This window comes from Nannobrachium achirus, assembly GCF_963921795.1.
Source record: "Nannobrachium achirus genome assembly, chromosome: 16".
NCBI classification, from domain to species: Eukaryota; Metazoa; Chordata; class Actinopteri; order Myctophiformes; family Myctophidae; genus Nannobrachium; species Nannobrachium achirus.
Genome location: NC_137823.1, coordinates 35,300,757 through 35,328,445, shown reverse-complemented (window position 1 = coordinate 35,328,445; position 27,689 = coordinate 35,300,757). Strand labels below are relative to the sequence as shown.

The following is a 27,689-nucleotide window of genomic DNA, read 5'->3' as shown; positions in this document are numbered from 1 at the left end:
CAAATCTGTGACTGACATTCGTAAAACTGAGCCAGCTCCCCTCCGCACTCCACTGAGCCACGGTGCCTGAGAGTTTTCTATCGTCTGTGCCAGAATTAATCAACGGTTTCCTGCAGTTTCGTATAGGAAGTTTGAAAAGTTTAAAGTGTTTTTGCAATTGCCATTTTTTGTTATTTTTAAATAACTAAATAACTAAATAAATAAGATTGTCAAGAGCGGTTCAGCAATTAATGGAAATTCTTTAATGGAATTGTGGGACTATACTTTTTTCTTAAGTGAGGGGCACTTTTGAAAACAGCTAATACCCTTTTCACATTTTAATTATGGAGTACAAGAGAGCAGAATCCTCATAAATTTAATGCAATTAATTTTTAAAGCCGCTCGCGAGCATTGAGACCTGTGCGAATACGAGAGCATGTTGTGCCTCGCTAATGAGATTCTTTATGTATTTAATCACATATATTCAAGTGAAAAATACCAATTTCACACGATCACTGTAAACAAAGAAGAAGAGAGATGTGTGACACTCTGTAATCGGAGCCACCAGCGAAGAGGTCGCCTCATTAAGGCCTCACTGATCTATCTGCTGATGTGATTAACGTTATAAATATGCAGTCATATTGGACCTAATCAAACAGTATGGGTTATTCCATCAAGCTGTTTCCAGATTGATCCCTTGGTAGCAGGGAGCTGCAAACAGCAGAAAAATGAAGACCGATTGGCTCAGGGATTGGTGTGAATTATGCATAGAGGTGGCCTCCACATCATTTCTCTCTTTTCCTTTCTCTCTCCTTCCCCTCTCGTCTGTCCACCTCTGCAATCTGTCTCGCTCTCTCTCCTGTTTGTCCATTTCCTCTCTGTTCTCGCTCCTCCGCCCCTCCCTCATCCACATTTGCACACACTCTTTCTTGCTACACTGTTAGAATATTAGCAGGGCCCAGACGAGTAACCAGGTTCTTTTGTGTGCTGGGATTCAGCCTTTGGCTCCTTGGCAGCAATGGCAGGTTATTTTTGGAGCAGGGGACTAAGAGGGGGCACGGGGAGCTGCAGGAAGACAGGGAACAGGGGAGCTATCGGGCAAGAGGAGGCATGGGCCAGGTCCAAAATGGCTGCATATTTATAAGATTAATCAGATCAGCTCTGAGGCTCCTCTGTCCCTGGCAGTGGTCTAGAGGGCCTTGCTTACAATAATAATCTAGCGCCTTGGTTCTTGCCCTGGTGTGGAGAAATGGTTGGCTCGGAGTGACTGGGTAAATACAGACTCCTACATGTACGTATGTAGTTTGTATTGTGTGCTTGCTTACTTTCTTCTCACAGATTCACAAACGCTTGTTTGGCGATTGGTACACTAAATCTTCCTAGTCTTATTACACCTGTGATCTCAGAGGCAAATAGATTCATAGGAAGCTCCTTTCTGTGTGTTCCGTGAAAGCCTGGAGGCCAAAACAAACATAACGTTGACCAGCGCAGAGTGGCCATGGCAGAGTGGAGTCCAGGTGTTCCAGTTGGTTTGCATGCGATAAACACAAGTAACACATCATTAGTTTCCTGTTTTTTATATTAGCATTTTTAGTGATTTTACTTTTGAGCACTGTTTTACACAGATGTCTTTAATTAAAGACATTTGTATTGATCTCAGCATCTCACCAGGGACATTGGTGTGTTGTGGTCATCTCTTGGGTGCTAAGTAACCAATGCACCCAAGACAACCCAAGATGCTCCAAGCACTACCACATTGGTAGTTACATTGGTAGATACTATGATATTGCTATCATTGTATCTTGATCTCTGTTACCAAGACAAAAAGAAGCCACAAACCAAATTCTCAGCAATAAAATGACTTTTTATTTTGAAGATGAACAATTGAACATAGAAATGCAATTGATGATTGTCTCCCTTCCTTTTACTACTGTCTCTCTGTCTCTGTTACTCTCTCTGTCTCTTTGTCTCTCAGGTCCCCCTTGGGCTCCATCAGTAGCCGCAGTGAGCCAGGCCAGCCACCTGCCACACACCTATGGCCTCCCCCAGCCTCCCACCTTCAGCCACAGTGTGACAGTCCAGTCCCCCATCATAGGAGTGACCCCGTCCATCCAGACGCCCATGCCCCCTCACCACCCCCTCATGACTGCCCACTTCCAGCTGCCGCCACACTCCAGCCAGCAGCCTCCCTCCATGGTGCTGAGCATGCCCAGCCAGTCCCAGTACCCCTCGGCCCAGCCCTCGGTGGCCCCCTCCCCCCACACTGCCCCGGCCAATCACGTAGTTCATCCGAACCCTCATAGTGTGATGGGGAACGGCCACTTGACCCCCCACCCCAGCCACCCCCTCATTCAGCCCCCAGCTTTGCCCCTCACGAACGGCCAGGCCGCAACGCAGGGCCATCATCACACAGCGGCGGCCAGTCAGGATGGTCCTAACGGATGCCTTCAGATGCTACGGACGGTCGGCATGGGGAAGTACGAGTTCAGCGATCCGGGACATCCCAAAGGTAAGGACGGCCAGCCTCTGCTGGCGGACATCTTTAATGCAGTTCGTAAAAAGCTCTTGCCGTCACCGTGAGAAAGAGTATTAATACCAAAACATTTTCAACCTGTTACACTTCTGCACACCCCTTTGATACACTAGCCTCGTAGCCTTCCAGAGGCTAAAGTCGAGGTGGCTCTGAAACGAGCGCAGTAGCACGCCCGAGAGGGTGTCAGCCGTTAGATTGATGTGCTGCAAGCTATTTTCTTTTTTTTTAGATTCCCAGTGACCTCTGCTCACGTGGTGCGTGTCGGAATGAAACACACAGGCGTCGGCTTGTATGCCGGAGCGCCTTCTCATGCCAGCACTCATAAACAGGGGCACGAACACTTTGGCAAGAGGTTGTTAAAATACAGTTTGCAACCGGAGCCAATTCAGTTGAAAGCTGCCTCACCAAGGTCACAGACAACTGTTGTGCTTTCAGACTAGCCCGGCAGCTGGCCCGCCACTGCAAGTGTGTACCGTGCACAGGACTACACAGAGAGGCACACACCATAGCAGTATATACAGTACATAACTCAACTTCTCCTGTCATGCAGTGACAGCAGCAGTGGTTTGTCGCTTTAAACAATTTTAAGCATGCACGCACGCGCGCGCGCGCGCGCGCACACACACACACACACACACACACACACACACACACACACACACACACACACACACACACACACACACACACACACACACACACACACACACACACACACACACACACACATCTAGCATTTTTAATGAATGCTGGATGCAACACTTTAACCGACATTAATCTTTTACACGTGCTGTTTGACGCAGCTTCCATTCATGACTCTCGCTTCTTCTCACTGTGCTGTTTCTGGAGCCTTGTTGACTTGTGTTTCTCAGAGTCTCTAAGCTGTAAATTGGTGTTTGGTTTAACCTTGGAGTTTATGATGCAGGGCCCTAGGAACAGATGTTCACAATTCCCTGACCAATTTTCACATTTAATGAAGCTTTTAATTTAGGTTTAGATTGTTTGTGTGTGTGTGTGTGTGTGTGTGTGTGTGTGTGTGTGTGTGTGTGTGTGTGTGTGTGTGTGTGTGTGTGTGTGTGCGTGCGCGTGCGTGCGTGCGCGTGTGTGCGCAGTCTGCGCACAAGTTCTTGTTGTTTGTGTTTAGCTCCTTACTAATTTTGATCAATAAAATGTCTGCAAATGAGCTCGCAGACCTGATGCAAAAAAGCAATTATTTCTCGCAGGCTGACGGTGTTATGTTGAGGTAAGGCGGCAGGTGAAAATGGAAAAAGCTAATTAGACGGGCTGCGTTGGTCCAACATGTCTTCACCTTATGACAGACACGTTTGCCATCTTGGACGGCGTGTCTTGAGCCATTATCTGTGACTGACCGTAAAAACACATTTCCTTCTGTAGTTCGGTGAGGAAAACCAGTATTTAAGCTGAACCATTATACACCTCCGTTTGACAGAAGGGGGAAATAAAGACTACAGCCTTGTTAAACATTCAGTAGCCCCGGTGCTCACACAATGACTATTATTATTATTCTTTATTTTTAGCATTTTACATAACGTCGTCATCGCGCTTACGCTTATGCACAAAATGTGCCAGGGCTGCCGTTCTGGCAGTCTTATCAGCAGCTTTGGCGAGGGTGGAAAATGAGAAACGGAACAGAAGCGGCAGACAATAAGCTTTTATGAGTTGTCAGAGCGTCACGCGGCCGTACAGTACAGTACATCGTGTACTTGAGATCCTGTTCAGACCTCTCTGAAGGTCAAAGCTGGAACAGAGGTGCTAATAAATGCACATCTTGTCGTGCATTTTTCCCGCCCCTCTTTGCCTTGGAGAGACGCCGGTGGGTGTGTCACCGCGCAGAGGTCAACTGGGACAGTAGAGGTAGAGGTGGCACGCCGCCTCATGCCAGTGAATTAGCAGTTGTCACATCTCCTCTGAACAAGCCCTGTCGAGTGGCATGGGGACCTCTCTGGCGTGAAGACCACTTAACCTTGCAGTCAAAATCACCACTATTGACTCTCTGGTGCTGTCTCTTTTTGGAGCGGTGAAAGCGCTCCCAATGAACAGGTATATCCGTGGGTATGTGGCTGGCTGGCTGGCTGGCTGGCTGGCCCTGTCCGTAGCCTGGGCAATACCTTGAGTGGCCACACACAACACACTAGTTAAAGGAGGGGCGCTGTTTTTTGCAGGCCAGGCACACTCACCACTCACTCACAGGCACAGTTTACACTCACTCACTCACTCACATAGGGTACAGCTGCTCAAATTCACCGCTCCACTTCGAACCGAGGTTTGATTTTTCTATCTCTCTCCGTTTCTGTCTCTCTTTCTTACTCCTGCCATTCTGCCTTCATCTATTCTCTCTATCTCTCTCTCTCTCTCTCTCTCTCTCTTCGTCTCCCACCTCTGCTACTCTATAACTCAGTGGCAGAGACGTGTTTTTTTTCTCTTTTTTTCTGAAGTGACAAGCCCTCACACTTGTCATGCATTCTGTTCTAAATCACGGGAGTTAACACCGCATACCAATGTGGCGCTTTGCTGCTGACTTAGCATCACTGCTGAGTGAGCATGGTGCTGAAACGTGCAAACAGAGGTGTGGGTGCCTCACCCTCTCTCTCTTGCTGTACTGTTAGAAATGTGTCGCAACCATGCTGCTTTGCATTTTAACGGCATTGGTTGCTTTGTTGTGGGTGTTGGCGGTTGGTGCTGTAGTTTGTGACGATAGACCAGAAGCATCGGCTGGTTTAGGGTCAGTTTCAGTCCAGCCGTCCGTAGAAATAATGGATGGGATAGCAAGGTATATAGATACTAGCATTAGCATCTCTCTCTCTCTCTCTCTCTCTCTCTCTCTCTCTCTCTCTCTCTCTCTCTCTCTCTCTCTCTCTCTCTCTCTCTCTCTCTCTCTCTCTCTCTCTCTCTCCTCTCTCTCTCTCTCTCTCTCTCTCTCTCTCACACACACACACACACCTTCACACTTGCACTCACATTTGCACTCACACACATTCTGGCCTAGACTTTATGATTCCTTCAGGGATATTCTATTTGTCAAATGCAATAAAACGTGGACATAAAGATATTACTGGGATCATCACCACCTCTTACACATTTGCCCTCTGCCCCTTGTCATACCAAGCAAGAATGTGCGCGCGCACACACACACACACACACACACACACACACACACACACACACACACACACACACACACACACACACACACACACACACACACACACACACACACACAAACACACCAAGCTTGATTTACTGGGGAGGATTTGAATTTCGAACCTCTCTCTGTGGTTGTGGGCAGGAACTTTGCCCCTGTATTGGATGGGTGGAGCTAATTAACCATTCTATCCCTATCGGTATATAACTCGAACAGCACTGAGTCGGCTCTAGTGGACTCAGCAACGTTCAGCACGGCAACTCCCTCGCCTGCAGCTCGCTTGGCAGAGCCTCTCGTTGCTCAGGTCCACTAGAGATGGCGTATCTCCGTCTGTTTTTTGCCCAACTACTTCCTAACTTAATATTAGGGCCTGTGGTCTGTTCTCACCAAGTGGGCCGAGTGGTCGGCTTCACTGGGGGCAACAGAAACTATGCCTAAACCTAATAAAATAATAAATAACATTCTAGGTTAGATAAATAAACAATGGCAGGAGAGGGATTCGATCTTTAGGCGCTGGGATTGTAAGGCTAAAGTGCCATTCACACTGAGCACTATGCTGTAACTATATCGTTCACCATTGTATTTTTGATATAGTTGGTGTGAACTGGTGTTCCATCCACTGGACTTAGAACTATTTTTAAAACTATATTTTTTATAGTTATACTAGTGCTCAGTGAAAAATTGCCCTTAATTCTTAGCACTGTACGCCATTAAGCCATGTGGTATTGCCGGGGTTTGGGAGTTATCTTCAGTTTCACGTGCATCACAGAAGGGGGCCATGGCCAAGTTACTACGATCCGGGACGGAAAACAAAAAACAAGCGGTACATGAGGTGATAGATTGAGGTGATTGGTAGATGAGGTGATACAGTAGGAGGAGGTGATAGATGGAGGTGCTAGCCAGGTAGAGGAGGTGTCTGTTGTGACTCTCAGGTGACTGAAACCTGTCTGATCATGTGTGTAAATGTGTGTAGTGCATGTGCACCTCTATACTGTATGTACTGTAAGTGGGTTCAGTGCATCTGTACTTCTATGTATTTCTTTTCTCTGTGTGTACGGTATTCTGAATATTTTGTCTGTGTTTATGACTGTGAGTGGGTGCTAGGGCATTCACCAAATATTCGAATATTCAAATATCAAAGTCACTATTCAACGCTGTTCACCGAAGTCGAATATTCGTTTATTTTTATTTTCTCTTTAAAAAAGATATAGTTTATAAAGCTTGGCTAGATAGGAAGTTATAAGAATGAGTTGTCAATGCCCCTGGTGGATGAATTTGTTAATGCTCTATACCAGGGGTTCTCAAACCTTTTTAGGCTGTGACGCCCAAAATAAACATATTTGAACTGGGGACCCCCACCCTGACAAGCACTTGGAATTGTAGGTATTACATTTATGTGACTCGGTTCCGCAGATAAATATTGTGAAAATAGCAGATCTACATGCTCACAACGCCTCGCGTTGCGAGCATGTAGACTGCTATTTTCACAATGTTCGCCTCTTGCTTACTTAATATTTCAAAGTTTGGCCAGTCCTGTCGAATATTCGGCTATTCGAATACTTTGAGGTCGAATAATTCGAATCGTAAAAAATCACTATTCTTGAATGCCCTAGTGCGCTCACATATATACGTGCAACTGCACACACAAGTGTGGCTTATGGGTTTTTCTCAATGGTTTGTGTGTGCAACTGCAAGTGTGGCTTGTGGGTGCTCTCACCGGTTTGTGTGTGATTCTGTGTTTGCGTCAGTGCGTCCGTGTGTTTGTGTGCTTGCTGCTTACATGTCGCCTTCACAGTGTTGTTAAACCGCAAACACTTTGACAGACCTCACATGCCGTGTTCGGATTTTGCATCGGCTTCAAAGGGAGTAATTGGTCTCCAGTCTGCATTGTGTGTACACTATATATTTTTAAATCTCTCTATGTGTTCATACAGTACAGTATGTGCAGTATAGAGGCGTATGTGATGTGTGTGTGTGGTGACTCACACACAGCATGTTATGACTCACATCAGAGCTGCTCTGCTCATCACCTGCCGAGTCGTGTCAGTCTCCAGACATGGATCTCTCTTATTTCTTTCCATCAGTACTCGCTGCCTATTCAGATAGCCAGGTTATACACATGTACATTATTTTTAGAGCCCGACCGATGCCAGATCCTGATTATTCCCAAACCACAGATTAAGGTTTTGAAAAAATTGCAGCATTTAGAAATCAATTCTGGAAAAAGGTTCAACTCTTTAACTGACATATTTAAAACATCGTTCATAGCTGCCATTGCCAGAAAATCTGAGTACCGTATTTTCCGGACTATAAGGCGCACTTAAAAGCCTTTAATTTTCTCAAAAAACTACAGTGCGCCTTATAGTCCAGTGCGCCTTATATATGGATCATTCATTGACATTGACATTCCCTTTAGCACAGCTCCATCTGTTTGATGCATAACGCAACGGTAGCGTCTATTATGTGCGCCTTATAGTCAGGTGCGCCTTATATATGAAAACAGTTTGAAAATAGACCATTCATTGACAGTGCGCCTTATAGTCAGGTGCGCCTTATAGTCCAGAAAATACTGTATTTTCACCTACCTTCGAAAAATCATAGAATATTAAGTGCCGCGACGATCTGCCCGTGGGTGGTCTCGACGCACGCTGGTCTCCTAGTGTCAGGGAATTTGGATGGCCGCGATAATCCATTCCAGAGTTATAGCCAGTTGACTGGCTTGTTTTCGCCAAAAAGCAGCAAAAAGAGAGAACATTTTTTATATATATACATTTTTAGTAAACAAGTGTAATTCATCTTGTTTTTGTTCAGATCAGGTGATTTTTGGCTGTACTCTTCTTCTGTGATGGTGGGATCATTCACAGACTGCAGACAAGTACCCTCTATCATAAACCACCCAAATAAGACTTTGGCGAGCTACTCGTCTTTGTGGACCTCGGACGATTTGACGAGTATGCTTGTCCGTGGCAGTTAAAAGAGTTAAAGGAGCTATAGTCAACTTTTTCTTGAAAAACGGATGCTAAAATAAAAATAATGTTTCGAAAATATTTTATAAAAAAATAAGCTTCATATATGTGTTTCAATAAAAAAATGACCACAAAAAGCGGAAAAATAATGATAACATAATCATTTTGGTCCTTTGTTTACATTTACAGGGTCCGAAAAATGTAAACAAAGGGCCAAAATGATTATTTTATCTTTATTTTTCCGCTTTTTGTGGTCATTTTTTAATTGAAACACATATATGAAGCTTATTTTTTTATAAAATATTTTCGAAACATTATTTTTATTTTAGCATCCGTTTTTCAAGAAAAAGTTGACTATAGCTCCTTTAAATTATGGTTTTTGATAGTTTTACATTAAATTAAGTATAATGACTTAACTTCAATATATAAAAATTACATGTAATTACTGTATACAAACAACAACTTTTATTTTATTTATTCACTTAGGTCCTATTCAAAAATGTAAAAAAGAATGCCAATCTGCTATCCTATATTAAAATGGGAGTGCTAATGGGAGTGTGGGCAGGCAGGCCACGGCCACGTCACTTGATACGCTTAATTGGTGATAATTTTGCCCAAACTAGGAACGCCAGGTTGGAAGTGGTTCAAACCGGCTGCATAATTGCCGATGCCGCCTTCCAATATATCGGTCGGGCTCTATCCTGTTTGCTTGTTCTTTAGATGGTATGTTGTTCGTTATTTACCTGTTACCCTAGATACTTTGTACTACTTAATTGTTTTCTTGGCACTCTATTTACTTGACCGCGTGCCCTGCTGCTGGCTGACTAGAGTTCATGCTGTTTACTCTGATCTTGCACTGTGTAAAGTGGCTCTGGATAAGAGAATCGTCTAAATGCCTCAATTGTAAATTGTAATCCGACGGTTTCCAGGCTGTGATCCTACAGTCTCAGCCGTCTACCGTGTCTGTCTCTCCCTCCTCCTCTGGTCTTTTCCAAAGCGCCTGTGTGTACAAAACCCAGGCTGTCTAGCTGGCTTCCTTCAAAACAGCCATCCTCCTCTGTATTTTTCTAATTCTGTCACCTTCTCTATGTTTTTCTTTCACCTTCACACACAGTCTCTCTCACTCTCTCACTCACTCTCTCTCTCTCTCTCTCTCTCTCTCTCTCTCTCTCTCTCTCTCTCCCCCCCCCCCCATTCCCCTCACCCTGTTTTGTGTCTTTTGCACAGCTTTTAAAAGCGCAGCACAGCTTAAAAGCTTGCCAAGTGTTGCTTTTTTTATCGGGGTAAGAACAAGACCTCACTCTCTCAGGTGATGTCCGCGGTCGCAGCCCGCTGCCAAAATGTTGACGGGTGACAGCGTGATGTGAAATAGGAGAATGACTGGCAGTCAAGCTGTGAGGCAGAAAGAGAGGCGGGCGCGGACATTAAGGAGATGTGCAGAGAGGAACAGACACCAGAGAGAAAGATGCGTATAAAGAGAGACAGATAACTGACAGAAAGAGAGCGATCGAAAGAGGCACAGATATGGAGAGAAAAAGAAAGTGGAAAAAGAGAGGACACTGACAGATGGAGAGAGAGAGAGAGAGAGAGCGCGCCAGAGCGGAAGACAAAGGGAGAGATTGACATAAGAAATAGTGAAATACAGTGCGAGAAGAGAGAGGAGAGATACAAACGGATACAAAGAGTGATATATACAGTATATCGTCACTGTCGGGCAGAAACCTCGTATCTCCAAGTTTCAAATTTGTAATTTTTTTTCGCAAAGTAAAGCCCTGCTCCATCATACAAGGCCGTCGCACAAAAGTAGTTAAAACAGTGAAAACAACGCCTCGCACTGCAAGGCGTTGTGTGCTTGTAGATCGTCTGTTTTCACTAGTTTAAATCATTTTAAAAATGATAAATACATAACAAACAGTTTTGGACTTACGAGGTTTCCATCCGACAACGACGATATACAGAGTGAGAGAGGAAGAGGGAGAGAGCTACTGTGCGTGTGTGTGTGCGTACTGAGCGAGTCATTAAAATCGATGTCTGTCTGTCTTGATGAATATGTGTCAGCTGAATCCAGTGCACAGCTCAGCAGGGACCGGGCCCACTCGCTGAAAGCATGATTGAGCACCGTTTAACATAGAACCCACTCCTGAAAGCGGCATTAGTCCCCTAAAAATAACCCACTGCCCTGCCCCCACCGTCGTCACACATAATGTTTTAAAAAGGCCGTCAAAGTTGACCTGTACTTGAAAATGATTCCACAACAATGCACTGTAAACTCCTCTGTAAAATTATGAAAACGAACACTAAAATAACGACTATATAAATGTAGCAGTGTTGCTGGTAGTGACGTACTCTGTGTAACACACAGGAATGCTAACTGATAGAAGGGGAATGGTGGAGGGAGGGAGGGAGGGCTCTGGCCACCCGCCGCCCCTACAGAGCGTTTGACATGGGCTGGTGTCCTTTTCCTCTTTCTTCTTCTGCACTTTCATGTCAAACATAATTTGAACGCCTCTGTCCGCTTCGGTGGCCTTTACCTGCTCCTTTTCCCATGCACAGATAGACACACATACGCACACACACATGTGCACACACGCGCACACACACACACACACACACACACACACACACACACAAAGCAGCGTGGTACCTCCGCCCCGCCCCGCGGAAGGTCATCCTCCAGTCATCTTCAGTCATCATCTAGGGACCAGAATTCTGTAGAGCTGCGGCTGAATGCAATTAAGATGCCCAGCTGAGTTAAGATCTGTGTCGTAGCGCTGCGTGATGAGTCCAGGCCAGCTTCGTCTCCTTCCCTCCCGGTGAGCCGTTCCATCGCTCTTATCTGCCTTCCTCAAACCCCGGGCCTCATTAATAGCATTTTATTTATGTATCCGTGTGTGTTTGTGTTCTGCAGCGAGCATATTGGCACTGGAGCGCTGCTGTCCAGTTGAATGTTGGCTCTTTGAGTTCAATATCTCTGAGATGTTATCCACTGGCTCATGTAATTATGCGTCGTCAAACATGGTAAGATAGTGATTGTTTACAAGAGTGTGCCGTGCACTATGCATGTGCCTGGGCTGTTTTTTTACTGCTTTTATAGGGCTTATTGGTGCTGGTTTTGGTCTCTACATGCCATCTAACGGGTTACTTACAGTATATCACTTGTCCAACACACACACAAAGACACGCACACGTACACACACACACACACACACACACACACACACACACACACACACACACGCACGCGCATGCGTACGCACACACAACCAAAGTGTTTGGCTTTAATCCAGGATCTGGCTGGCATCAAGGGATGTCGTGTGGGGGGGATCTTGATGGATCATCAGTTGATGTTGTTGTCACTCTGTCCCTCTCCATTGAAGCAGAAATAACCATATGAATAATCGTATTATGAAAAACGAAGAAAGCCATGATATTGTTTGTCTTGGGTTTTGCGGTATATGCACAGCCGATCGCAGTGCAGTAGATTGACAGCAGATCTCAAGTAGACGGGCAAACGAGCAGATGAACCCGGTCTGACTGTAGCGGCAGCCCTCATGGTGTAGCGGTAATCAGTATTAGCGCTGGTGAGTAAACAAACATTTAGTGATTTAGCCACCAGCATCCACCACTGGCATGCTTATGACAGGCCATTAAAACACACTTATTAAAAAACACAGCCAATCTGCGATAGCCACACTGAATCCATTAATCACAGCAAGCACATTAATTATGCACCCTATCTTAGACAGGTTTTTTGTCTCTTTCCCGCTCACTCCCTTCATCTTTTTCTCTCCCCGCTCTCTCTTTCTCGTGACGTGATAGCGTGCAAAGAAACTCTGCACCGTATATGGTCATTATTGTCTGCATGTCTATAGGGCCTCTATCCAAAGCATTTGGAATTTCTTGATCAAGGACACTTCAACACAAAACGGCAAGGAGCTGGGTATGGAACTGGGAAACCGGGCTGAATCAGGGGCCCAGCATGTCCCTGCATTTTGGCTATCCATACATGGAGATCCATGCTCATACACACAAAGCGAAATCCATAGGATACATAGCGATCTCGGGATCCACATGAGAATGGCGTGGCTCCATGTGGATCTGGGACTTGTCAGCCTGACTTTCAGCCTGTTCAGAGCCCCAGTGACTTCCATTATAAAAACAAGTACAGTAACAGCAGGGGAAGTAGCTAAGAACGTAGGCAAAGATCTGAGCTATCTGCGTGCGAAAGTTGGAGTCTGTAGAACCAACCATGTGCTGCGAGACGTCTTTCATGCGATTCGGGACAATTCGGCCACCGCTTCAATTAGTGCTTGGATCGGCGGTTCTACTGAAAAATGTTGTTTTGTAGAACTGCATATCATGCAAGTACAGTAACGGCAGGGGAAGTAGCTAAGAATGATATGATATGATATAGTACTTTATATTGTCAGTTCACACTGAAATTTGTCTTGCGACACAGCAAGAACGTAGGCAAAGATCTGAGCTATCTGCGTGTGAAAGTTGGAGTCTGTGTAGAACCAAGCATGTGCTGTGAGACCTTTTCATGCGATTCGGGCCAATTCGGCCTCGGCTTCAATTAGTAGTCAGGATTCAAGTTAAATATACATCTATACATACTATCTGACTTTTTGGAGAAGTTTTTCTTTTTGTATGCCAACACCAACTCAGGACTATCCTGAGTTGGTGTTGGTGTTGGCAATCCTCCTGTCTAGCATCAGGTTATTTTAGCTCTGCAGTGTTGTTAGCTCTGCTGTTAGGCTGCAGTGTATCTCATAGGTGCTGCGTCTCTCTATCTTCCTGGCTGCGCGGCCTCACTGCCCTGTGTTGGCTCCCACAGTGTCAGTTTGCTTGCCACCAGTTTTGGGTGGCTGACACAGTGCCCTGCCAGCCTCATCCTTCTTTCTCATTGACCTTGTCTGTCTGTGACCCCACGGGAGGCCCCCGTAGACATCCACGTTTCTGATGGGGTCTGTTCATGTGACCCCATGTGCCCAGGGATCTTCAATGTGTCCGCACACGTACACATGTGTCCGTGGCAAAGACTAGGTCTTGTCCCTGGCAAATTTTAGATTTTCTCTTTTAAACACCATTGTAATGTTCTTATTTTGATCATATTACCCAATTACTGAATGTCAGTTATCTGTCTTCAGAATATGTAACACTGATTTACTACAACACTATGGCACATTATGAGTCCACTAGTACTAGTGGTTCTCAAACGTTTTATTTTCAAGGACCCCCATAACTCTGATGAGAGTGTACACATGGACCCATAAGGGTCTATTTGGTTCAATTTGAACACTCAGAGTTACAGACCGGTTATGGTCATTCAAGGCTATCTCTATATTATGTGTTTCTGTTAATAATCATTTTGTATGTCCGTGGCAAAAATTTAATTTTGACAAAAATGCCCACCACAAGGAACAAGCCATCATGGCGAAGACCCCTGCAAGTGCCGTTCATACTAGCATTCTTTCTAACATAATACTGAAATAAGCGGCAGTAAAACGAATTAGAATGAGCTTTGTGTTGTTGTGCTTGGTGATTATCTCAAAGCTATCTACGTCAGGATTAGCTGCAGTGTTGTTATGCTACCGGGCTTAACATAAATTATGGAATTCACAGGTCTGGGTTTTTTGTTTTGTACTGCTAACATATAGTTATTCCTTAAAAACCCACGTCCCACAGTGCCCAGAACGTGAGATGGAATAGGAGATTCACAAGGCAGATGATGCATTTATTACCAATTAGCATGGCCTTGGCAGACGTGAGCGTGATTAAAAGTAATTGATCCAATCCTCGTCTTTAAAAATTATGCTAATGTGTTATTTACATGTTAATTGCACAAATGTACATACTGTAGACACGTGAAATTGATATATATATATTATTTCTGTACAAATAAAAGTACCTGCCCACCACCACGTGGTTGTGGGTAAGAATCTGCTGTGGCTTTGTCGAACGTCTACACAAACTAGAGGTCTTCGGTAAGTCCGAGACCCGAAATTACCTAGGATCCGACCCGGCACCATTCACAAGAAGTGAGATTGGCGGTTCCATTGATACCCGAATGGACCCAACGATTGGCTGTCACAACTGTCAATCACCCCGCACCCCCCTTTTTTCTCCTCAGGTCAGTGAGAGGCAAGCTGCCTTACTGCGTCACGTGACTTGTCAGGAACTATAGTGGCACTACTTTTAATGATAAACAAAAGAATATGCTCTGCTGCAACAAATTAACAGTGGAATAGCATTAACAATGGCTAAGAAGAAAGACCTAAAGAAAACGTGGATTTATTTTTCCTGTCTGCATGGATTCACTGGTTTGCTGGGAAATGCGTTAATGACCAGGGGCGAGCAGCATGCAACGGTAAGAAAGAAAAAGTCCTATTTAATGATTAATACACACCTCTTCATAATAACGTTGACATTCGTTTTTTTCAGATCTCGGCTCCGGTTCCGACATCTGCTCGGGTATCGGTTCTCATATTTATAATAATAGGCGGGTCCATTTGGGTTCGGGTACGTAAAATTGTACCCGTGAAGACCTGTGAATACAAACACAACTGGCCCATGTTCTGGGGAGGGAAGCTGGAGTGTTGGACAAGAGTAAAATAGTAGTCCTCCTGGTGGGGGCTCCTCACTAGCAGGCGAGTCAGTAGGATATTAGATCCATTGTTATTAGTTATTATTATTATTATTATTATCTTGTATTGTTGTGATAGTTCAATCGCTGCTGTTTGTACCTGTATGAGCGACAGATAAACTCTCATGGTGGAGCGGCGGAGAGAAATGCACTCTAGCCAGCCGCGCCATACCGTATGAAACCCCATTGTTACAATGGCTTCCATTGAGAGATATCTGAGCGTTGTGCCTCTGAGGAGCAGAGGGAGGGAGGGAGGAGGGGAGAGAGAGGAGAGGATGAAGATGAGGAGTGGAGTGGAGTGGAGGATGAGAGGAGAGCAGCAGCTGCATGTCAAAAGACAAGAGGAAGGAAAGATGCGCCCTGGTTTCTCTCTCTCTCTCTCCCCCTCTCTCATTATCATGTTTTAAAGGAGGGGAGGCGCAGCGGGAGTCCTATACGTTAGCTACTCTCCCCCCTCACCCCCTTTCTCCTTTGCAGTTAATATAGAGACGGTGGATAGCTCATTAAGATTGATCATCCTCTGTGCATCTCCTCCGCGCGCTCGTCATTAATCACAGGGCTTTCAGATGAAGCAGGAAGGAGGCTCAGCCCGGGCCCGGCGCGGCCCGACGGGCTCCGCTGCTCGCGTGCATAATCACAGACGCCCGCCCGCCTCGCCTCGCCTTGCCTCAGCCTCCCTCTCTTCATCTCCTCTCTCTACGTCTCCTCCCTATCCTCCACCTGTACTCCCCTCCTTCCCTCCCTCCACCTGTCCTCTTCACTTCCAGCCTCTGTCTGTTTCTCAACCCCCACCCGCTGTCCCCCGACGCCATCTCCAGCCCCCACGCCTCTTTCTCTCTGTGTGTGTGTGTGTGTGTGTGTGTGTGTGTGTGTGTGTGTGTGTGTGTGTGTGTGTGTGTGTGTGTGTGTGTGTGTGTGTGTGTGTGTGTGTGTGTGTGTGTGTGTGTGTGTGTGTGTGTGTGTGTGTGTCTTTCTCTCAAGGTTTCTTCTCTGTTCTGTTCACCTGCACCCGCCTATACTTATAGCCAGTGGTGGAAAAAGTACTCACATTTTTTACAATAAGTAACAGTATCAATACTGCATTGTAGAAGTACTCCGTTACAAGTAGAAGTCCAGAAATCAAAGTTTACTTGAGTAAAAGTAGAAAAGTATTGGCATCAAGGGTTAGGGTTAAAGTACTAAAAGTAAAAGTAAAAAATGTTTGAAAATAGCCGATTTACAAACTCACAACGACGCGTTATGAGCTTGTAGATCTGCTATTTTCAAATAGCCAAGGTATAAAATAGGGCTAAAGTGGTTTATGTATGTTTTAACATATTATAATTTATATAAGCAAAGTAACTAGTAACTAAAGTTTTCAAATAATTTTGGTGGAGTAAAAGTACAACATTTGGATCCCAGAACCCAGATGTAGTGGAGTAGAAGTAAAAGTATTGGAATTTGGAAATACTCAAGTAAAGTACAAATACCTAAAAATTGTACTTAAGTACAGTACTTAAGTAAAAGTACTTGGTTACTTTCCACAACTACATATAGCCCCTCTCTCTTCTACCCCCACCCCCCCTTTCCTTTTCTTCCTCACATCGTCTGTTCTCCTCTACTGTCTACCTGCCTTAACTCCTCTCTCCTCCTTTCTCTCTCTCTCTCTCTCTCTCTCTCTCTCTCTCTCTCTCTCTGTGCGCGCCCCCTCGCCTGCCCACACCTCCCCCTCGCCGATGTCGGTGTTGTAAGTCAGTCATTTAATGGCCTGGGAACTGTGCGATTTGGAGAACGACAGGCAAGATTAAAGGAAGAGTGGATTAGAGAGAGAGAGAGAGGGGCGAGAGAGACGAGAGAGAGAGACGAGAGAAGAGCCAAATTCCTGTCCAAATTGCTGATTGGTCTCTGACAGCGTTCTTTGTCAGTCTAAACTGCAACAATCAAACCATCATTTCATCCTTATTATATTTCATATAAAGAGCGAGCAGACAATAGTTTTTTCTTTAAAAATGTTTTTCATATATAAAGAGCGGGCAGACAACAGGTTTTTAAAATGATGTTTCACATAAAGAGCAAGCAAGCAGGCAATCCTTTTTTTAAATTATGTTTCGTATAAAGCGCGAGCAGACACTTGTTTTTTTTCCCCCCACCGTGCGTCTGGATTCACATCTTTGAGCAAAGCGCCGGCATTTAATTTAAAATCCATATCTGTCTTTCTTAATGGGGGTTGGAGATAAGGCGAGCATCTTAGCTCTATTTACCATGCATAACCTGTCTCTTTTAAGGGTTTAAGCACGCACGTGTGCTGTTGCATGCACACATACAGATACACGACAGTTTTGAAGCAAAATGATCAACAACCCTCTGCTGTGTGTGTGTGTGTGTGTGTGTGTGTGTGTGTGTGTGTGTGTGTGTGTGTGTGTGTGTGTGTGTGTGTGTGTGTGTGTGTGTGTGTGTGTGTGTGTGTGTGTGTGTGTGTGTGTGTGTGTGTGTGTGTGTGTGTGTGTGTGTGTGTGTGGCGTACGTGCGGACATGCCTGCATGTGTGGAACAAGGATAATGCTCCCCTTAGGGTCGGCATGTTTTCTGCTTCCGTTGGCATAACGGTTTACAGTAGGTGGCGGTCCGCTGCCAGCTCAGTATGTGGACATAAACACAAATTCAATGTGGGAATTGGAGGAGAGGAGTTTATGCTTAAAACCTGGAGGATTTATCCACAGTTAGATTGAAGCTGACATCTTCCATCTCTTCGTCCTGGTCGTCAGTGAGTCGGCGCAGGTCGCCGTGATTCAAGCCCGGCTTAGTGGCAGGTAATGGTTGATAGATGAGGGTCAGGGGGAGAGGTGCGCTCGTTCATTCTTTTGTGCTTTCTTTCTTTTTAAGACTCTCCTCTTAGTCTGTGTTGCAGTGAAATATAATAACATTTGAGTATCGAATTTTTACAAGCATTTGATTTGACTTTAGAAGGGAATGTAACATGTTATATTGGGCGATGTTTTACCACAGTGCCTATCACTTGTTTTTTTATCTCTGGAAGCCTGCATTTTCTCAGTGGAGTGCTATAAACCCAAAATACAGTATACATATCAAAAATAGGAATTGAAAAGAAAGTAGCACATCCCAAATTTCAAATGAATGGAGGACAAAGTATTCACATTTCCACCTATTTATAGGCACACCAATAAATGAACCTTAAGCTTTCCGGCTAAGAGCTCTAGGACTTACCTAGTATAGAGCTCTGGGGGACTTGGTCAACCAAGTAAGTGGTTCTGAGGATTAGTACACTCTCTGTTACCGATGGATAAATTAACACTGAGGATTTCCCTGTGTAGCAGATCTCTATCCTGGCATCCCCGGACTAATAAGTATTTGCAAATTAGTCTACATTGTACATTGTGCCAGGCAGACCTGCAGACTGTCAGTCTACCTATCAAACCCACCCCATATTAGATAAATAGTATGGGGATTGGGGTTGTATCTGCCAGAGCAAATAGAAAATGAGCTTGCAGGTTTATTTGGTTCTAGGCGAGCAAATCTCATTTTGGTGTTTCTAACACCCCTACCCAACAGTGTTGCATTCAGCATACCTTGCAGGAACAGCAAAACAATAGCATAATTGTAAGAAAAATAAGGAAAAAACTAAACTGTTTTTCCACCAGTTTAAGACATGATTTATATTTTCTGCAGACTGTGTTACCTGCACAATGTATTCCTGTATGTAAACATACAGAAATGTCTCTCACACCCAGAATGCATGCATAGTCTCAAATACTAACATGCACTTTCTCTCTCATACACAAACACACGCATAGACTGTACAGAAATCCGCTGGAAGTGTGATCACTCCGACTCACGGTATTATATTGAGTATTCAGAGGAGGTCATGTCTGGACCAGTGCCATTTGCCAACGCTGAGTGTCCACTAACGCCCTAGTTATGTAGGAGCAAATTGATTCGCGAGTTAAAGTGGTGTCAAAGTGAGTGGAAGTTGCGCCACGGACGGCCCGAACTTCCCCAGCACGACGTGTCAGAGACCATCTAATGTGATGGGATTAATTGCCTTCGAGTCAAATGTCGACGCGTTATGTTGTTCATTGCCCACGAAATCAGCGGTAATGCATTATCTATGAAGCCAGGAGTAAACAGGGCCTATGCTGGCAGGAAAGGCAGTCGATAGCGGATGCTTGACTCTGATGAGACGCCGTAATTAAAACTGGGAGGGAACCGGGCTTTGCAGAACTGCGGCAGCAGAGTATTAACCAGAGTCAGTCGGATCCCATAACACTTAAACCCTATATACTTATCGAAAAAAACGAAATCTCCTACTTAAGATGTATCCTTGACGCTAATCTTTCCAGCGAAAAGATGACGTCAAAGGTAATAAATAAAATCAACCATCAAACTTGTTTCCTACAGAGGATCGCCCCAATGGTCAATTTCTACACATTGAAGACCATAGCTGGTGCAATAATTCAGCCCCTCTTTGACTACGTATGGTATTGTGACACCCCCACAAGCCCTGAAAACTAAGCTCCAAACAGCCCAAAACAAACTAATTAGGGTCCTGCTTAACCTTCCCTATCAGACTCACCTCACCACTACTCACCAGTAGTGGGGTGACTCAGAGTAGATGACAGAGTACAGCAACTTGCAATGGGCCTGGTGTACAAGATACACTACACCACTATGATACCCATGTACCTGTCAAAATACTTTAAAAACGTTAAGGATGTCCACAATTACAACACCAGAGGCAGCGCCACAGATCATGTTCAACCCAGAGTCAAGTAAGTTAAAGGGTCAAACTTGTTCTTCTGCTATACCACCAAAATGTGGAACGCCTTACCGGAGGCCTTAAAGGAGTGTGGATCCCTAGCATCCTTTAAAATCGCCCTGAAAAACCACTTACAGGCGGCACTGTTTTTTTTTTTTTTCTGACTATATCTACTGCATAGTACTGTGTTCTATCCGTCTGTCATGCAATGTTATATGAGACATTAGGTCTGCTTGTATTTCGCTCTACACCAAATCTCTAATAGCCAATCTACAAGTTCACAACACGATGCAACGTGACACGGTGTGAGCTTTTAGATCTGCAATTTCTTTGCGGTCTGACAGTAGGGTTCGAATGGTTGACCCTAATTTAAGTCGCTTGCCGAAAATGAAATGAAAATCTATTATTTTGTGAGCAAGCTCCAGAAACCTTTCTTCTGGATAATGAATGTAGGCCGTCTAATAAATGCTAATGATGGAACCCAGCATTAGCAGGAATGGGCCACTTTCTCTCACTCAGAACTCATTATTCCGCAGGGCGAGCAACAGGAGTCACAAGTCGAGGACATACTGTATAAAGTCTTCTGTGACTCAGACATGGTAATGGCCTAAATCACAATCAGGCCTCTTTGTAGAGTAGGCCATGAGGTGCACTTCCTGAGCTTGATGGACTTAAAAAACCCTCCTGAGTGGCCAGGTACAGTACACTAAGTCTTGATAACAAGCCTCAACTGCTCTATGCTATTATTATCGTATAAAGGTTTTAGTGAATGCTGTATCTTGCTGCTGCGCCAAATTATACTGCTGATTATTATCAACGCGGTGATTGTGCAAAGGTAGTCATCGTACCCGCTGTCCTCTCTCTCAAAATGGTACGATACAAATGACGTTTTGGTTCGTAAGCAGCTGACTGCAGGGCTGGATGAAATGCTGTGTCTCAGTGATTTCGGCTGAGATTACAAGCTCGCAGGGGACAAAGCAACCATGTCTCAAGGGTGCATGCTGAAAAGATTTATAATATCAAGCTTACTGGAATATTCATTTTTGTAAAGCCTTCTTCAGGGCTGGACTGAGGCAAAAATTAAGCCCTGGCATCTTGGTCCAGACCGACCCACCACAACCGCGTGAACCGAACATAGAAGATCTACAAGCCCACAACACGCCGAGGCAGCTTGAGCTTTTATCAGCGGTTACTGTATAATTATGTTTGGGTAGGACTCCTGGGCCACAATAGCCTGTGAATGTCCTACTAGGCCGGTATTCAGATGATAGACAAGACAGTGGGCCAATCATGTCTCTGCTTTGTGGACCGATGCTACGGCTTGCGGCCCTCTCCATTTAGTGGCCGCCCAGCCCAAACATTTTTAGATTTTTCTACCATAGAGATGCAGCCTGACAGTGCTTTGTGTGTTCGAGTCCCGTTCCCGACAATCTATACGGCTCTCTCCGAATCTTTCTCTCCCTGTTTCCCGTCCGTCTCCACTTTCCACTCTAAATAAAGGCAGAAAAGCCCCCCATTTCATATCGCACCTGTGCGAAGTATGGTATCAAACACGACACACGTGCATATCTCCTTGTATGGGCCGTTCTGTCCGTGACGTTAAGTTATCTCCATATGGAGTTCCGTGCTCATACGGACATAAGGACCTACTGTACATACAAAGCCAGACGTAGGAGCGGTTAGCACCGTTCAAAAAAGAGGGATAATTATCTCTGCCAAGCCGAGATGTCAGCACAAATTGGCACAATATATGCCCATATATGGACTGGACATGTGGAGGTACTTCTGTGGACCTCTGGCAGCATTTTGCACTGAACAGCCCAGTGGTTTGCGAGATTAGTTCCAGACAGACACACACAAAATCTTCAACTTTTCATTTTCTGATAGTCTGGGAAATGTGGAAATCGTGATAACTCTTGGGCAGATGTGAGGCTCTGATCTATTTCTTTTTTTGTACAAAATAAAAAGAACAAAGTGCCTTTCAGTTTCCATCTCTCCTAACTGACAGATTGTACATCTGTTCTCTCTGGCCGACTAGGTTCTATGTTGGTCACCCTGTTTCTACGACCAGGTTATGGTCTCTGTCTCGGTTTGCCGTCCTTCAACTTGACGACATAATCCGCTAATTTGCATTTCTTACAAATACAGAGAGAGAGAGAGAGTAACAGAGTATAAATACAGACAAAGAATGAGACGAGGAGAGGTGGAGGTAGAGAGGAGAAAAAATAAAAAAAATCTGATGAAATCCAAAGATTAGTCCCCACACACAGCGTGACCCCGAGGCTGACCTTTCTGCTCAGCCTGCCGTGACTTTCACAAAGTTACATGGTAAACATGCTGTGTCTTCTGGGGGAGACGTGACATTTATCTCCAGCTACACTCCAGACAGAAGTGGGTGAGGGGGAGGGGGGATCTGTTGCCTCCGTTAAATTGTTTTGAGGTCGGTAGGTACTAGTATATTTTGTTGTCTATCTGTCGTGATTGGTTCAAATGAGCCTGTATACGTCTATACGAAGACTTTTGCCAGTGCAGCAAAACGTATAGATCACATACAGGGGCTATTTTTGAAAGATCTTGAAAATGTGTGCAAGAAACCTCTGTTTCCATGTCAGTGGTGCTCACACTTTTTCATGTCAAGGACCCCCAAGAATGATATGTATTTGGCCACGTACCCCAATCTGAAAATCTTTAGTTCCAGGGACCCCCCAGAAGCAAAATTTGAGTTACAAATGTTCGCTTAAAAAATACATATATTCAAAGATTTTCACACATTTTCACGACTTTTCAAAAATAGCAGATCTACAAGCTCGCAGCGCGGCACTCGGTGCCGCGCTGTGAGCTTGTATATCTGCTATTTTTCAATAGTTAAAGTTACTAGGGCCCCTCCACCTTGGGCCCTAGTAACTCAGTCCCACTTTTCCCCCCACTTCCCCCCCCCCCCCCCCTAACATATTAAAAAGGATACAGATGTGAACCGAGCCTAGGGAGGTGGGGATATTCACATTCTTTAAGATGCTCTGGCATTTATGTCAGGTACGTGCATTGTTCCCAAATTGCAGGATGACAGTTAGACCCAGCAGGGGAATAACTGGGCAACATTAATCATGGAAAGTGTTATTTTAATAATGATTTCCTTTATTACTTCCATTTTACTCCACTCCATTTGATGTTTTTTCACCTACTGTGCCTATAATTACTAAGTAGTATTTATCAAAAGTGCTTCTGTATAAAATCTTACGTGATCATCTAATGAAAAAACGCAGGGAGCAATCAGAGCAAGGATAAAATAACTGGTAGAGCGCTTTAACTTAATCCATAAAGTTTATGCATTGAAGGCAGAACGTTTCGGAACATCCAAATTCAAGGATTATTTATCCTGACTCCACCTTTCATCATGAACTAATTCAACAAACTCTTTGTTTGAGTTGAATTTTGAATGCAAGACTTTTACTTGTTCACCTGGGCAACTTCAACGTGTTCAAGGACAATGCAGCTGAAGTGAAATGAAGGGTTTTCACCAAGCTGAAGTAGCTCTACTCAGGGACGCCACAAGGGGGGGGGGGGGGAGTGGGACTGAGTTACTAGGGCCCAAGGTGGAGGGGCCCTAGTAACTTTAGCTATTGAAAAATAGCAGATATACAAGCTCGCAGCGCGGCACCGAGTGCCACGCTGCAAGCTTGTAGATCTGCTATTTTTGAAAAGTCGTGAAAATGTGTGAAAATCTTTGAATATGTGTATTTTTTAAGCGAACATTTGTAACTCAAATTTTGCTTCTGGGGGGTCCCTTGAACTAAATATTTTGAGATGGGGGTCCGTGGCCAAATACATATCATCTTAGGGGTCCTTGACATGAAAAAGTTTGAGCACACATACATAGGTTTCTTGCACACATTTTCACGATTTTTCAAAAATAGCAGATAGTGCCGCGCTGTGAGCTTGTATATCTGCTATTTTTCAATAGTTAACATTCATGGGGGGCCCGCAGTGAATCCTTGTACCCTGGGCCCAGAATTTGGTGTGACGCCCCTGGCTCTACTTCACCTCCCCTGGCTGTGGCTGGTGGTGCTGGTGGTGGTGATGGTGTTATGATACAATACCGCTAAGCTGCTCTCAGGTAGAAACACTGTCTCCTTGATACTGAAATGCTGGGGCGGAGAAGATGCCTGACAGCTGGTCTGGAGACAGCTGGAGTATTTGCAGTTCATGGTCTCACTGCTTGAGGTTAAATGTGCTGTCTGAGAGGGCTTGCAACAGAAATCACATCCACTACCGCTGGCTAACAGAGGCCTGTGTGTGTGATTGTACGGGGCAGCTCACCAGGTGTTTAATGCATGGAAGTGTGAAAGCAAAGCATGGTTTACATTAAAGTATGCTCTGTCAAGCTTCCCCAGGTAAATTGTTGAAATAAACATGTTTTGTTTTTGCCAGATGCTCCATTTTATGTCATACTGCCTGTATGCATCTAGTGCATAGAAATAATTTATTTCATTCAATTAACTTCCTTATCGCTTCCCTGTCCCAAAGTCTGGTTTACCCATGCCATAGTGGGCAGGTTTTAAAAATAACCCCAGGTAGTTATTGCACTATTTATTTTTAAATAGATTTTTTAATAAAAACAACAAATGAACACTAATTGAAAGTGGAAATGGAGAAATGTTACACTCACACTAAAATTTCCAATCAAATCCCCTCGGTGCATACAGTATGTTATCTATGCTAGCCAGGACTTCCTCATCACCATCCCATTGTTATTTGGATTACTGTTTTATGGCATTGACTTGTGTAAAGTGTTTTGTGTGTGTGCGCGGGCGTGTGTGTGTGTGTGTGTGTGTGTGTGTGTGTGTGCGCTTGCTTGCTTGCGCGCATGCTTGCTTGCGTGCATGCTTGCTTGCACATGTGTGCATTTGTGTGTGTGTGTGTGTGTGTGTGTGTGTGTGTGTGTGTGTGTGTGTGTGTGTGTGTGTGTGTGTGTGTGTGTGTGTGTGTGTGTGTGTGTGTGTGTGTGTGTGTGTGTGTGTGTGTGTGTGTGTGTGTGTGTGTGTGTGTGTTGTTCCTGTGTCTGCATGAATTGCATGCATACCCTGCCAATGTCCTCCATTGCAGAGGGGAGATGAATTTGTCAACCCAGAGCCAATACAAGTGTGACACAGTGTTCAGCTGAGGCAAAACGCTGGCTAATCTGTGATAGGGCCCAGCATACTTTCAAATGGAGTCTGGCATACTGTTGTTGAATGATTTATACTTTGTTGCGTGCCAGTGTCACGCAGGCAGCGGTGTAAAGTAACCAAGTACATTTACTTAAAGGTCCGCTCTCACGCCCCAAAATTATAATAGTATGATACAGTAGGTCATGTGGTCTCTCTCCTGTGTGCATCCTCAAACAGTCTGAAACTGTCTCAGTGTAATCTGCCCAACAACAGCTGACCAGTACAGTAAGTAGTCATACAGTCAGGCTATACAGACAATTAATTTGATTGGCTTATAATTGCGCATCCCCACAATGACATCATAAAAATATTAACTTGTTTTTTAAGATGATTCTTAAAGGGGCACTCCACCACTTTTCAACCTATGTTCATATAATTGGTCCTCACTCAAAAATAGCTTTTCTTTTCTTTTTTTTCTTTTTTCTTTTTTTCTCAGAGGAGGGCTGTGGGCTGGTCAGAAACCCATAGTCTTGTGACATCATCGATTACCAATCCAGCTTATAGAAACTGCAGGCTTTCTATTCCTGAAAAGTTGCAATTTTAAAGTGGAAGCCATTGTTCTCGCGATATTAAAAATCTAAATATTTTTTTTCAAAAATATTGATTAAATTTTTTTTTTGGAAAATGATGATGTCACAAGACGATGGATTCTGAACTTCCCACAGCTCTCCTAGGAGACTTGGACTGAGTAGAAAAAAATTGTGATATTTTATCATGAACATTAGTGAGGACCTATTATATGAATACAGGTTGAAAAGTGGTGAACTACTCCTTTAAAGTGCCAGTAACCCTTCAGGTGACAGGCCCTCTTTAAGTACTGTACTTAACTCTCCCCACGCTTTGAACGTTCACGTTCGCCCCAATTCGCAAGACCTCTCCGCCAATACGGCGCTCGTTTGGTTCGTTCGTCTGATGACTGTAAGCTGATGAGGGGTCGCGCGGCCGTGTACTGTAAACACATTTTCCGCGGTGATGGTGTAAAAAATCCATTATGCGTTAACATCAACGGAGAACAATTCACTTCCTTGTTGATTTCTCTGGCTCTGAGGCGCTGTGGCCAGTGACTGGTCTTCTTCTTCTTCAACACATAACAGGCAAATTCACATTCATTCTCGCATGACGCCGCCCTCTGCTGCCTGGCAGACCAAAGTGCACTATTGCACAACCCAAAAAAATAAAAATAAATAAATAAATGTCTGTCTGTCTATCTACTATAACGTCGCAAAGGTAAGCCACTTTTTGATGGCACCAGACCCAATAAATAAATAAATAATCTGGCAGTAGGAGAGTTAACTACAGTTTGAGGTGCTTTCACTTTACTAGAGTATTTCCAATTTTCTGTACTTTTCCTTCTACTCCACTACATCTTTGGGGAAATATTGTGCTTTTACTCCACAACTGTTTGAAAACGTTAGTTACTAGTTACTTTGCAGATATAAATTACTATATTATAAACCATACAATAACCACTTCAGTCCTTGTATATGCCTAAGCTTTTAGATCTGCTATTTTCAACATTTGACCCATCCCATATGGGATTATCAGACACATCAAATACATACTGTACATGTAAACAAAACAGACATTCCAGTGTGAATTCCACCAACAGCTAAATATAAAGAATACAGTATCTCACAGAAGTGAGTACCTTACAGAAGTGAGTACCTTACAGAAGTGAGTACACCCCTCCCATCTCTGCAAACACTCAAACGTCTGCAGAGATGAGAGGGGTGCAGCCACCCCTGCGATACACTACATCTCCATATGGCCTGCACATAGCACAAAAGTCAACATTTAACTTCATCTATAGGTCACCCTTCTTCTCCTATCCCACGCTTTAAAGCGATATTCTGCAAAAGCAAATACATGATCAAAAAGAAATGTTATTAAGCCTGATTTATACTTGGTTGCTAGTTGCAAGTGGGTTTTGCGCACCAAAAATAGCTGTTGTGAGTAGAACTCTGGCTTTACACCAACTAAAGTCCATATTGACATATTTCCTCTCTGGCACCTTGACAAATAAGCCAATCCACATCTTACTGTCGGTCATAATCCATCCCTGGGCGGTTAAAAAATGTGCCTTTCAGCCCTTCGGGGTTGGTATTCTCAAAAGCCTTTAATCCCAGTCCTAAAAGTGAGTACTTAAGAGTCCGAAAAAATTAGTTTGCACCTAAAATAGCCAAAAGGCTTCTGAGAAATGATACCAGCAGCAGCATGCAATAATTCTTTGATAAGAGAAGAGTGGACCTGGCATGACTTTGTGCATAAGTAATTACCATTCAATTCAAACGAGCTTTATTGGCATGAGAAAACATACATTTACAGTGTCAAAGCAAGTGTCAAAATATAATAAACACAGTTGAAAAGGGGGAACATCTATACTGTACATGTACAGTTGGAGGGGGTACAATTACAATTTACAATTTAGGCATTTAGCAGACAA

At 44.2% G+C, this 27,689-nt stretch overlaps 1 protein-coding gene across 1 annotated transcript in view; it reads left to right on the top strand.

The window, feature by feature from the left end:
* klhl29 (kelch like family member 29) overlaps window positions 1-27,689 on the top strand; it is a 373,908-nt gene that overhangs the window by 186,864 nt on the left and 159,355 nt on the right. Inside the window, exon 5 of the mRNA XM_080745146.1 lies at window positions 1,955-2,488. Coding sequence (XP_080601272.1) covers window positions 1,955-2,488 — 534 coding nt within the window. The remainder of the gene's footprint in view (window positions 1-1,954; window positions 2,489-27,689) is intronic.